This window comes from Habropoda laboriosa, unplaced genomic scaffold (assembly GCF_001263275.1).
Source record: "Habropoda laboriosa isolate 0110345459 unplaced genomic scaffold, ASM126327v1 scaffold61, whole genome shotgun sequence".
Taxonomy (NCBI): domain Eukaryota; kingdom Metazoa; phylum Arthropoda; class Insecta; order Hymenoptera; family Apidae; genus Habropoda; species Habropoda laboriosa.
In genome coordinates, this window is record NW_017100203.1 from 242,998 (window position 1) to 257,688 (window position 14,691).

At 35.9% G+C, this 14,691-nt stretch overlaps 1 protein-coding gene across 2 annotated transcripts in view; it reads left to right on the forward strand.

Annotated features, from left to right (window-relative positions):
• LOC108570567 (HIRA-interacting protein 3) overlaps positions 1-14,691 on the forward strand; it is a 222,687-nt gene that overhangs the window by 132,457 nt on the left and 75,539 nt on the right. Inside the window, exons 3-4 of one of the 2 annotated variants that reach the window (XM_017932446.1) lie at positions 474-601; positions 1,983-1,985. In XM_017932446.1, the coding sequence (XP_017787935.1) occupies positions 474-601; positions 1,983-1,985 (131 nt within the window). The remainder of the gene's footprint in view (positions 1-473; positions 602-1,982; positions 1,986-14,691) is intronic. The other variant, XM_017932444.1, reaches the window with a different exon arrangement.

Genomic DNA, 14,691 nt, shown 5'->3' on the forward strand with positions numbered 1-14,691 from the left:
AATTCAAAATATACTGTTTTCAAAAGTTCAACTTAAAAATTTTCAATTTCAAATTTCAAATTAAAGTAAAGCAAAAAATTTGCTATGTTCAAATCTTAAACTCAAAATTCTTCAAATTTCCATTGTTTTCTTGTAATTATACCGTTACATTTATTTCGTCGAATACTATTTCTACACAGTTTGACACAAATATTTTGCAAACATAAATTCACCTCACGCTAAAAATGATCAACTTTCTCCCAAAAACGACATTGCATATCGAAATGATCGTAAATCGAGAAATCGCATTGCGAGTGTAAAATAGATGTGTGAACGCCGAGGCAATTTTTCGCCGTGGAACATTCTACGATTGTCAGCGGGGAAAGCTTGAAATTCGAAATCCTGTTTCCCCATATTGACAAGGAGACAGCGTTATCGATCCCCGGCTCGTCTATCGACATCAACTTAAGAGTACCTTTCTCTCTGGTTGACAGAGCTTTGCGAAGCGGCGACGAAAATCCAGGCATCTTTCCGCGGCCACATGTCGAGAAAGGAGCAAGCTGCATCCCTCGCAAAGTCGGCGGAGAACGCCGTCGAGAATGTCGTCTCTCAGGCGGAGGAGGTGAGTTTTTCAATTTTCTTCCCTCTTTAAAGTATAAAACTCGCGAACTCGGTGACTATCGAGAGAACCGTGGAAGAAATGGGTTGAGTGATACAAACGTGATTAGATTCTCCTTTTTTCGTATCGTGGAACGACGAATCCAATTTGACTTTATTTAAAATGGTAGCGATTCTGTGTAGTATTCTGTGAAACTTATCATTTTTGTGATAAAAATATTTGAACCAATGAAGATTTTTTTTTATTTTTCTGCAATTTTTCTATTTTTGAATATTCTGAAATTTGAGGATATTTTATTTCTTCGGTATTATTACTCTTTTTTTTTTGGTGATTTTGTGTAATTACGTTTTTCTCTCCTTATAGAGAAGAATTTGTGAATTTTATGCTCAATCTAATTACTTCGAAGTGCATGGCTTAAAGTAGTTAGAGTTACTGGGGAATCATTCGCTTGAGTGATTTCGTTGTCGAGTTAAATGTTTGGCAATTGGATAAAGGAAAATATTATGTTTAATTTGTGTATTAATCGAATTAACGCAACACGACTAAGTTCGTTTGTTGAAACCAAGTTTTACACGAATTTTGCGTACTTTGATCAAATAAAACGAGAGATTGCATAGATTCTGTCACCAATACCATTTCAATTTTATAAACTAAGCTTATTTAACTTGTCTAATTTTTATAATTGAGAGCCAGAATTGTGATTTTCATTGAAATACTGAAAAACAAACTTTAAAGCGTTCAATAATTTTTCCTCTATCGTTATTTTATTAGGCGAAAGTTAATTCGGTGCCATTTTTTACAGTTTCGACGACTTTGTCGACTAAAAATCGCCCTATTTTTTCCTTTTTAATCAAATAAGACAAAAGATCGCATAGACTGTATCAACAATACCGTTTCAATCTTAGAAACTAAACAATTCAACATATCTAATTTCCATATTTCACAGTCAGAATTGTAATTTTCATTGAAATACTTAAAAACAAATAACTTTTGAAATTTTCAATAATTTTTCCTCTGTCGATATTCAATCAGGTGTAAAAATCAATTCGGTGCCATTTTTCACAAAATCTTGACGACTATATTGTCTAAAGATCTGCCTATTTCTTCAGAGAAGGAATTCTTCAATTAGCAGAAAAAAATTCCAAATTACCAGAATTAAACAAAAAGAAGCTGGTCATTTTAAACGTTAAAATTCTCTTCGACCTTTTTCCAAATAAGCATCAAAGCATGTGAAAAAGGGCACGAAATTAATTACACTTAACGTTCGTCTAACGTGGGCTAAAGTTCGATTGAACTTTGATAAAAGAATAAAGAGAGAAGAAGAACGGAACTGCACATGAGGTATATCACATGCTTCAAAGGGCGTAAAACGATCATACACTAGAAAGTTTGAAATGTGTACCACGAGTCGACACTTCAAAGCCGATATTTCTACGCCACTTTCTTTCTTTGACATATTCGATGAGTGATGAAACTTACCGAGAGGAATGTTTGCTCGTTTACACATCGCTCAAAGAGAGATGAATACGGTGTGTACTCCGTCACACGTTAAATTATTCTTCAGGAATTGATGAGAAGGTGTATAGAATTTCGCGGTGAATCGTGTAGGTTATTTGGTTTAGGGTGTTTCGTTTAGGGACGTTTGATTGCAGCACACTGGCCGACTGAGTAACGTGTCTTGATTCATTCGCTGACCAATTAACCCTTTGAGGACGATAGACTCGTATATGCAAAGTTTGCGAAATACTGTGAAAGTAGTTAATAAACGAAACACATTTTTAGGGAATAAAAATAGTTGGCTGTTTGTAGTGTAGCATCGGGGCCTCCATACTCAAATAGGAAACCTCGAAGGGAGAATAGAGAGGGAGTGGTTGGCGTAGCGGGTAAAGCGTCGGCTTGCTAAGCCGAAGGTCCCGGGTTCGATTCCCGTTGGGTCCTTCAAAATTTTTCCGTCGATTTCTACAATTATATTATATTAGAAACCTTGCAAACATTAACCCCTTATCTTGCAAACTTTGAATATTCAGTAGAAGTGAAAATATTATGTAGTATTGGGCCCTCCATACTCAAATAGGAAACCTCTAAGGGAGAATAGAGAGGGAGTGGGTGGCGTAGTGGGTAAAGCCTCGGCTTGCTAAGCCGAAGGTCCCGGGTTCGATTCCCGTTTGGGTCCCTCACGAAATACTTTTCCGTCGTCGGTTCCTACAGTAGAATAAATTTCTATTGTGAAATATATAGAGAATACAACTGGAAAATTATGGTCGATACGACGTGTAAAACTCGAAATAAAAAAAAAAAAATTAAGATGTTGCAAACTTAAATTATATTTGAAGAAAAAATAAAATAGTAAGTGTGACTGTAAAATCACGTAATTATAATACGTACCTATATTTGAAGAAAGTATAAGCTTAGCTTAAAAAAGACTGGTCGCTAATAATTAATTGAGATGTTGATGCAAACTTAAATTGTATTTAAAAAAAAAAAGATAGTTGGTGTGACTGTGAATTCACGTAAAAGTAAGTATATTTGAGGAAAATATAATTTTGATATGCTTTAGCTTGAAAAAAATTGATGTAGAGATTTAATTATGTGTACAAGAAAGGTGTGTCAAAGGGTTAAGAACAACTAACTGAATGACCTCATTGAACTCATTCATTCATTTAGAATCTATATTTTTTATAGTAATTTCCTAGAGAAAAGAGAATTTTCGATATTGATAAAAATGATCGTTTTTAACTTTTTGACTTTTCTCAAATGTTTATGTCGATTTGTATCGATATTAGACATTTTTTAATTAAAATTTAAGTTACATAAAAAGTCATAAAAATAGAAAAGAAGCGATCGCAGATGACACAGTTTTCTCTCACAATTCGATCAGAATATTTTGCCAGCCCGCTTAAACCGAATAATTTCTTCCCAATAAAGATATTTTCTTTCATTTTCATTTTATCACTTAGAAGACACTTTCATACAATTACCATCAATTTGCAACTTACGATATAAAAATTAGGTATCTACCATTAGTTTTCACTCTTATCGCTGATTTTTATGTCAAGTACATTTTATTATACCGCAATTTATTTTTATACCACGCGTATTATTTTCTCCTCCGCAACATCGCAATATAATATTAAAAGTACAATAAAATACCTCTCGAGAACGTGTGTAAATTCTCGTGGTTGAAATTCTGAAATCTCCTCGCAGATTGTACGGAAGAAAAAAAATTGGCAAAAGAACGCAGCAATATGTTAGAAAATTCTGACATTAAAGTTTCCTCCCGGTTATCCCCCCCGTCTAAGAGTTTCCATTCCATTGAGAATTTCTGCTTTCGTAACTAGGTTGCAACCCATATACATCGTGTACGTATTATAATAGGCGTTGAAGTGTGGCTGGTTTAAAATTCAATGGCTCGTCCTCTTGAGATTAATTGGAAATCAATATTCTATTATCGAAAGTAATATCGTACTTTGCCGTGACCAATTCTTAATCAGATCCTACGTAGCTCTACGCTATCTTTCAATATCTTCGTCGTCGCGTAGTTACCATTTTTTACTTATTTTTTATTACACTATATGTATAACGGTCACCGTTCCATCTTTATCGTCGAGAAATTTGTCAAATTTTTCGAAAACCGTTCTCTTGAAATTTATAGACACTTGAGTTCCATTAGCGAGATAATGGAGATAGGAAGTCTTGCTTCTTTAGTGGAAATATATATCTTGGTTAGAGGAGAAGATACCGCTTTGAAAGTATCATTTCTTATTGAAGATTATTGTACCTAGGTACAGTAAAAAGTTATTCGTTTCTTGGAATTTTTAGGAAACATTTGACGTGGTTTTAGAGTAAAGTATCTTTAACCCTTTGAACTCGAAATTTTTTTTTTAATTTTCTTTTCAGTAACTCCCTGTTATTTTAAGAATTTTATTTGAAATGCACTTTAAAAGACGTTTGATTCGTAGGAACTTAATTTAAACAATTTTTTTTTACTAATTATATTGAAAATAGCATTAAGGGTCACATATTGTGTACCTATTGCTCATCCAGGTAAAAAAAATATTGCAAAATATAATACGTGTTTAAATTGGCAATTTAAAAATTACTTTGTTCATACCTGTGAATAAAACTGATGTCGAGTCACACTCGACAAAGGAGTTCAAAGGGTTAAAACGCAGGTAATTCTCAATTTACGAATTCCCGCTTTGCGAATTTCTAACTTTACGAATTTCTATCTTTGCGAATTCCCGCTTTACGAATTTCTATCTTTACGAATTTCTATCTTTACGAATTCCCGCTATACGAATTCCCGCTTTACGAATTTCTATCTTTACGAATTTCTATCTTTACGAATTCCCGCTTTACAAATTCCCACTTTATGAATTTGTATCTTTACGAATTCCCGCTTTACGAATTTCTATCTTTGCGAATTCCCGCTTTACGAATTTCTATCTTTACAAATTCCCACTTTATGAATTTGTATCTTTACGAATTCCTGCTTTACGAATTTCTATCTTTGCGAATTCCCGTTTTACGAATTTCTATCTTTACGAATTCCCGCTTTACGAATTTCTATCTTTACGAATTCCCGCTTTACGAATTTCTATCTTTACGAATTCCCGCTTTACGAATTTCTATCTTTGCGAATTCCCGCTTTACGAATTTCTATCTTTACGAATTCCCGCTTTACGAATTTCTATCTTTACGAACTTTAATTTTAAATTGTATGGGAAATCACGCGTATGGCTTTAAAACGAGCCTCTCACTTCACGAATTCCCAATTTACAAACAATCGCCAGGAAAGCAATTAATTTATAAAGACAGAAACTACCTGTAATTTTTTATTCCACGTCGATAAAATTCTTCGTTATCGAGATATCATCGTTAGAAACAAAAAACAGTTTCGAGTAAATACTCTACCTATCTCTTGTTCGTGCGCTCGAACCTTTCACTCACGCGTCTTCGCTGACCTATCGCAAGCTCCGTGTCCATGCACTGGCCAGCGGCAGGCGCTGAGTCAGCATCTTTCGTACTACACTAGCACGGCGTACGCATTTCCAGGAAAAAATGTGGGTCAGTGCGTTTCCAGGAACTTCGACCACCATTCAACTTTCGGTGCGTTTTAAGCGTCGCGCTTTGAACTGCGTATCTTCAGAACCAGTTGAGGTATCAACCTGAAAGAAAATGCATTGTGAAAGGCGCACTTTACTCTGTCTCCTCGCTAGAGTGTTTCCGATACTTTCGCGATATTTTTAGTGTTACTTTGCCTTTAACGTTTCTGTCATTCTGGTGTCGAGTTGCACGTGCGTGAGATGTGATTTGTTCAATTACCTGCTTCTTTTTATTAGATATGAGAACTTATTATATTTTGATAAGGTACGAAAAGTAATTGTACTTGTAAAAAAAAAATTGGACAAATTTGTGTGATAAAATGCAAAAATTTTTTTATTCGTATTTAAGAAAAAATAAATTTTCTATTGCATTTGGTACTGATTCTTTATTTTAATTTGAAACAATAATAAGAAAATGAATAAATTACACGAATTTAGTTGAAAAATAGCAAAAATTATTTCTACTGTGAAATATTTTTCTTAATATTTTCTACATTACCAACAACTTTTCAAATATTTATTTAATATTAAACTTTGCACTCTCACAACAATAAAAATATTCTCAAATAAAATATGCCTATTATCAAACAAATCCTACAAATTCCAAATAAAGCATATAAAAAAAAAAGAAAAATCTCCAAACCTAATCCACATTTAATTGCAAAATATCAAAAATTACTTCTATTGTAAAATGTTTTTTATAAAATTTTCTACATTCCCAAAAACGTTTCAGATATTTATTTACTATCAAATCTTGCACTCTCACAACAATAAAAATATTCTCAAATAAAATTTGCCTATTATCAAACAAATCCTACAAATTCCAAGTAAAGCATACAAAAAGAAGGAAAAATTTCAAAATCTACTCCATAGTAAAAGGAAAAAATAAAAAATTCAAAGTGAATTCGTAGAAATTACGAATTCACTATAAAACCGCACGTGCAATTATGAAATGAATAAAAATCAATAGCATTTGCATCCGTGAAAAATGTAACTTACGAGAAGATCGGCGAAACGTAAAAGGATTTCGGAATCTGTATCTAAAATTCCATTAAAAGTGAATATTCATCATCTATATGCCCGCGCCACGGTTTATCTCCCCGGCGTCGAACGAGTCTTTCGAATAAGCGAGACACGATTCCGGAGCATCTTTCGTGCTTACGGCTGATTTGATTATGCGAGTCACGTGCATTCATGTATAGGTAATTCAGCGGAAGGCTCGATGGAAGATCTTCATTTTTCGGCGAGAATATGTGGTGCACGTGAGCATCATAGAAATCCTTTTACGCCAGAACGTTTCGGAGTAGATCATAAAGTTTCGTGCACTCTTGTCTTGTCACTGTGCCTTACTTTTCTCTTCGATTCACGAATTTTTCGATCGTTGAAGCCTCGTAACGCAGATTCTGATCGAGAAGATAATGATAAATTAGTATGCAAAGATTAATTTTTATTCCAACCTTCGGTTTGATTTGCGGAACTGAAAAATACCAAATTTAGTTAATCTATCTAGTACGTTAACTTTTTTTTACTTAATACAGTATTAAAATAGAAAATAGTTGACGTTTATACGCGTAAAAAACAAATCGTTAATTTCACGAAAATTTGACATCGTATCTTTTCAAACGTGTAAAAATGAATTTTGCGAGAACTCAAATGGTGTTCTTGTTTTTTAGAAATAGTTCCTGCGAGTAGTTCTATAATTCAGTGTGAAAAATGAAACGATAAAGTAAGCGGGATTTAAAAGAGACGAAGCGATGGTTTGTGAAACGCTGTATTCGCCTGTGAAGCAGATTTTATTTCAAGATGAAATCCTCTTACTGGATTAGAGTGTAATCGCATTGTGTCAGTGTTTTAAAAGTCGTTCGTCGGTACAAGATTTTTTTCAGCAGCAGATGGCATTTTAAAGTATAATCTTGCTACTTATTGCGCCTTGCGAATTAGAAAGTTCTTGAATTATTTTGCAATACTTGAGTATTTGCAATTTAATTAAATTTCCATCTGATATATGTTTTAAAAAATTGAGAAAATAATGCAATCACAATTTTCTCATTAATCTTTCTTTCATATCAGTGTCTTTGCAAAACTACTCAGTTCAACAATGTAACAAAATTTCTATTCAAACGAAAATTTAAATTTGCAACCGGGTTGGCTACCGGGGGTTGTGGTCTGACCGGAAATAAATTTCGCTAGCTTACACTTTCGGGGAGTTACATTTAAATAGTTCTTACACTAACGCAAGTACAAGAGTCGTACGCGGAAACGTCTTGACACAATGTTCAGGGAGCGTATGAACAAGGGGTTGCCTCGTGGTCCGTACATGTCCACTCAGTGAGCAAAGTCGGAGCCAGGCAAGGTTCGCTGTCCTTTGATGTCCACTCAAGGGAGCGTCTTCGGAGAAGTGAACAGGCCCCTTTTTATCCTTGCGGGGGGCCCGGGCCAGCGCGAGTGGTGGAGTGGGGGAATCAACTGCGCAGGCGCACAAGGGTGGGATTGGTAGTGGGGATGCTGGGGAGGCATGGTGACGAGGGCGCCAGTCTGGTGGCCGCTCGGTGCACTAGCTCCCTTACGCAGTGCGCTACAAATTCAAATTTAAATAAACATATTATTGTAATTTAAAGAAAAATTTTACTTTAGAAAAGAAAAAATTTGCTTTCACTATAAAGAACTCTTCTATTAATCATTCGATATGAAACGGAAATCTCGTTTATATAAATTTGTCTATTAAATACGTAAGATAATGAGAAGCGAGAAATTCTCGTATTGTTAACGATCCGCGTTACATGTTAATTCTCAATAGCCGTGAAATAAAGAGCCTGTCCTTTTCATATTTCCGAGGGAATAGTGAAGTGAAGAGAAAAATAACACGGTCAACAAGTTTTCTCTTGAAACAGTTGAGCCACTAGAAACCCGAAAGAGACAATGTTAACTTTTGTTCTTTGAAATAATCGGACAAAATGTTTCCTCGTTACAAGTATGTAGGTCAATATTAAACTATCCACAAGTGTGTCACCAGATACATTTTAGGAAATCGTTACAAACGATCGTGAAACATTTGTTTGTTTTTTAAATTATAAACGAATCGATTTTACCTTTGAACGTGTAACATTCACGAAGCTACTGAATTATTAGCAAACTAGTCTGCGTGAATTAATTAACTAATATTGTCATTAACAATTTCCATGTGCTTTGTAGTGAAATAAATTACGAGATCATTGGATTAACCGTTTTAGAAATCGCCGTCCAATCTGTAGTGTGCATTATTAATTTGCTCTATTCACTGGATTAAGCACGAATTGCTAATAATTTCATTGTACATTCGTTTCAACTTATTTATGTCAAATTTCTCATTTCAACGAGTAACGCGTGTGTACTACGCTATAATATTCTGAAATAAATGAAAAATAACTGATACACCGCTCTGAGGCTGCTAAAATTAGGTAAAGTTTGGGAATTTTTTTCACAGGTAACTACTAAACGAAAAGTTTCAATTTTTTCACAGGATATAAATGTAACTCCCAGTTTTACCCTCGAATTTTTAGAAAGTAAAAATGTTGCAAAATGGAGGGGTGAAAAATTTGAAACTTTTTAGTTAGAAGTTACCTACGAAAAATATTTCCGAACTTTCGCCTATTTTCAGCCCTTTAAATTACCTACATAAACAGCTGTATAATCAAAGAAACTAGAGAAATGTACAAACTGCACAATGGACACCAAAATTCAAGCCAAATCGATAAATTAAATTTCACCACAAAAATCATCTCTCATCACTGTTTCATGAAAAATAGAATAAAAAAACAATTCCACCAATTTCATATTTTTTAAATATACACGTAAGCCCCTGAGAAAAGAAACTCACCGAGTATACTCAAAGGAGATTTCGCACAATTTGTAATCTGTTTCACACATCAGCGATACAACCGAAAATTCAAATTTGCCATGTCGACACAGCGACAGAAAGGACCTAGTGAACGCACGAGCGACATATAGCAGTCCCTCTGTGACGTTCAGCTGCTGAAGAATTCATGGAATTTCGCATGGAGCTCGGCCGGTATTAATTCCAAAGGACAATCGCGTATTCCTGACCCGAAAGCGTGGTGCACGCTGAATAATTGATCGTCTTCTCTGAAAGAACACACGAAAAAAAAAAAGAAAAAAGAAATAGCGAGAGAAAGTATGGAAAAAAAGAGTGAAATACAGAATCACTCTGCGAGAGAGGCGTTTGAGGAAAAATTGAAAAATTCAGAACAGTCGGAACGACGGTTTCGCCCGTTGTAATTCGGTTTAGACGGACAACCCGAAAGCGAGAGCACGTGTAAAAGAGGGAAACGTAATCCACTCTGTCCACCAGTAAGCTAATTGCGAACTACGGGTGTGCTTCGTTACCCTCGTGACGTCCAAACTTTCCTCGGACAACTTTCCCGGGGAAAATGCACCGCGCGTGGCATGCGGTTTACTCAAAAAGTTGCCTGACCATCGTTAGGTGGCTAATATTTTATTTAGCCATGGTGGATGGTGATAGATTGTTAGTTGATTGTGTTTTTTTTTTTTATGGAAATACGGGTGGAACGTCTGTTGGGTGCATTTTTTAAAAGAATGATGTTTTTAATGAGGGAGGGTATTGGTGTTGAAGGGTAGTTTTATGGTTGTTGATGAAAAATTGTTGGGTTTTTTTTTTTTTTTTGGAGGAGGTGTTTAGGATGGTGGGAGAAATGATTTTGATAAATTGTGGACTAATTGAGTAATTGACAGTTGTTGGGCAACCGTGGGATGTTTAGATGTGATTCCTTTTTATGGATTTAGAATTATAGATTTTAAAAAATTGTATATTTTTCCCAGTAAAATTAGGAAAAGTTGATTGACACAATTGGTGAACAATCATAAAATATTTAGATGTGATTCTTTTATTATAGATTTTGAAAAATTATAGAAAAATTGTATATTTTTCCTAGTCAAATTAGGAAAAATTGATTGACACACAATTAATGAGGAATTATAAGTTGAATAGATGTGATTCTTTTATTATAGACTTATGATTATAGATTTTGAAAACTTCTGTTTTTCCTAGGAAAATTAGGAAAAATTAATTGACACATAATTAGTTAGCAATTATAAGATAGACAAATGTGATTCTTGACTTTGTTAAATATTTTCATTTACGATGATAGGTATTAGGAAAAATTGCAGATTTTGAAAAATGATAGAAAAATTGAATAACACACAATTGAGAAGCAATCGTGGGATGTTTAGATGTGATTTTTTTATTATAGATTCTGAAAAATTGTATATTTTTCCTAGTCAAATTAGGAAAACTTGATTGACACACAATTAATGAGCAATCATAAGATGAATGTAGATGGTATTCTTGACTCTGTTAAATACTTTTAATTAGGTCATGTTATTCATTGAATGTAGAGCGTTCGTTAAAGTCTGTAATTACTTGAGTTATATTAACTCTTGATATTCTAATTTCATAATCCTCAGAAATTTCGTTTTCTCGCAACAAACTTTTCTAATAACAATATTACACCTATTCAAATAAAAGTATACTTGCAATTGAGTACGATCGTCAGATTTCTTCAAAATAAAAACTGTTTCTTCTGATTCTTCTGAATCTGTAAAAATAACAGAATAAACTTCATATATCAAAATATTTCAAAATACAAATTATTGTAAAAATAACAAACACATGTGTATTGCTATAAATTTCAAATTTTAACACAAATTTCATGCAAATAGTTATTCATATTAATAAAAACAATTATAGAATCAATATACATGTAAAGAACTCATAATACACAGACACACAAAGCTTTTATATCGAATTGCTAAACGGTATCGATAATTTAATAAAATATAACAGCTAACCTGCTGCTCTTAATAACAAATCGAAAATGTACCGTGAAATCTGTAGCGAATACCAATAGACAGGTACTTTATTGAAATTATGGCACGATTATACGATTACGTCCCAACTGCACCAATCGGATAATTACTCGTGATTGCTATACATTGTTATTGGATACTTAAGACTAGTCGAGACCACGAGCGGATTATTTAAATAAGAAGATTTACAGATTATATATAGATAATGATTTAGAGATTTTAGAGATTATTAAAGCATATTAGGGATATTAAATTCTGGGCTGGCCTTATTTCGTTGGAGAATATGTAACACCAGAATATAATGAAATGAAATTATTCGTTTTACATGATCACGTTTAATTTCCTACAAATGGACAATTGCAAATTTTATAAAAGTGAAAGTTAAAGGGTTAATGATACTCGTTGTCCTTTCCAAAAATTCGTGAATTCTACTTACAAATACAGCACATATTCTCAAATTCTATAAATTTCCTTACGATTGTGAAATCGCTAATATATTTGTCCACGTTAAATATTTCCATAATTTGTAATAATATGAAAAAATGTTGCATACAATTTTTTAAATATTTTTCGGAGGCTTAGAGGAGAATTCAAGATCATCTCAAATTTTTAAATGAGGTGCTGTATTTTTTATCACTGCGTATATTTCACAATATTTCCGTTGTGTTTAGATAATAATACGAAACAATGTTGCATACAGATATTTTAATATTTTTGGCGTGAGTGGAGTTGTGAAGATTTCAAAATCCTCTATTTCTTCCCGACTAGAAATTTCAGTTAGGCAGACATTAGGTCTGCATTAGGCTAGCCTAATTTGCCTGTTAGGCCCGCATGCGGTATGTAACGCGAATATTCACGACCGCCTAATCGGGAAAGCCGCGTTAGGGCCGCATTAGGCTTTCCCAATGACTATCCAATGAGGCTAACCGCATTAGGCCCATATTAGAATAGCTCTATTAGGCTGTCATTGGGAGACATTAATGAAATCTCAAATCTTGTTGAAAGCTCTCAGGCGAGCGTACGTCCGACAGTGAGATGTCTGCAAATATTCCTACATATAAGTTTGAGAGGCCCCACTCCACCTAATTTAGGTGTGCGCTCGGCCAGCCCCATTTCAGCCACGTATGGCAACTATTAGGAATGCCCAACCTAAGCGTACGCTCGACCACCCCCATTTGAGCCACGTATGGCAACTGTTAGGAATGCCTAACATAGGCGTGCGCTCGGCCACCCCCATTTGGGCCACGTATGGCAACTGTTAGGCGTGCACTCGACCACCCCCATTTGGGCCTCGTATGGCAACAGTTAGGAATGCCTAACTTAGGCGTGCGCTCGGCCACCCCCATTTGGGCCACGTATGGCAACTGTTAGGCGTGCGCTCGACCACCCCCATTTGGGCCTCGTATGGCAACAGTTAGGAATGCCTAACATAGGCGTGCGCTCGGCCACCCTCATTTGGGCCACGTATGGCAACTGTTAGGCGTGCGCTCGGCCACCCTCATTTGGGCCACGTATGGCAACTGTTAGGCGTGCGCTCGACCACCCCCATTTAGGCCTCGTATGGCAACAGTTAGGAATGCCTAACATAGGCGTGCGCTCGGCCACCCTCATTTGGGCCACGTATGGCAACTGTTAGGCGTGCGCTCGGCCACCCCCATTTAGGCCTCGTATGGCAACAGTTAGGAATGCCTAACTTAGGCGTGCGCTCGGCCACCCTCACTTGGGCCACGTATGGCAACTGTTAGGCGTGCGCTCGGCCACCCTCATTTGGGCCACGTATGGCAACTGTTAGGCGTGCGCTCGACCACCCCCATTTAGGCCTCGTATGGCAGCAGTTAGGAATGCCTAACATAGGCGTGCGCTCGGCCACCCCCATTTGGGCCACGTATGGCAACTGTTAGGCGTGCGCTCGACCACCCCCATTTGGGCCTCGTATGGCAACAGTTAGGAATGCCTAACTTAGGCGTGCGCTCGGCCACCCCCATTTGGGCCACGTATGGCAACTGTTAGGCGTGCGCTCGACCACCCCCATTTGGGCCTCGTATGGCAACAGTTAGGAATGCCTAACTTAGGCGTGCGCTCGGCCACCCCCATTTGGGCCACGTATGGCAACTGTTAGGCGTGCGCTCGATCTAATCGTTTCCGCATTAGGACCACATTCGTCTTTAACCATGCCTAACTGAAATTCTAGTCGGGTTTTTATCACCGTGCATATTTCACAATATTTCCGTTGCTTATATTAGATAATAATACGAAACAATGTTGCATACAAGTATTTCGATATATTTCCTTTTTAAATATTTTTTCCGTGAATGGAGTCGTAGAGGAGATTTCAAAATCCCCTCTATTTCTTTTATCACCGTGTATATTTCACTCGGTCATCAGAAAAATGATCCCGATCCGTAGAAATTTATTCGGAGAAACGTACCGAGGGAATCTCTCGTTCACGGCGCGGCGAGGCGTTTGTTTCACGGACTCGCGATTTTCGTTGGCAAAATTGAAGTGCTAATTAAAACGTCAAAATTCGAAGCTCGTGACACGGCCGTGTGTAAAATGGAAGTGTCTGGAAGTGCAATTGGCGACGTTGAACCTGATGGACGTTTCGTTGATGCGCTCGAACGTTTGCACGCGCGATTTGTAGAACAGAGCGAAAGTAACGAGCGAAAGCAATTATGGAGTGTGTGTGTGCAGTGTGTCCCGTTGCTTCTGCCGTTTGTTCCAGGATCGTGTAAATCGCCGATTAATTATCGGGGCTTTGTTACTGCCGAGTTATGTAATGCATGTTTATCCTGATTATTGGTGTTGCTGTCGAAAATTGCTGTACCGTGAAATATTGTTCATTTTGGGAAGAGAATAAGAAATTCTTTTAACAATTCGATCCAATGTTAAATAAATAAATTTTAATAAAGAATGCATATTGACTTATTATGTTTCACCGGTCAACAATGTTTTCAAACTAAATAGTTCTTTCTTTACTTTGTATTTTCATTTACATAATTTTTTAAATTAGTTTCTAATTTTTATAACTTTCTAGTTACTTTTCATGTGTCATTATTGAAGAAAATATAATTTTTCTAACTTTCTAGTTACCTTTCATATGTCATT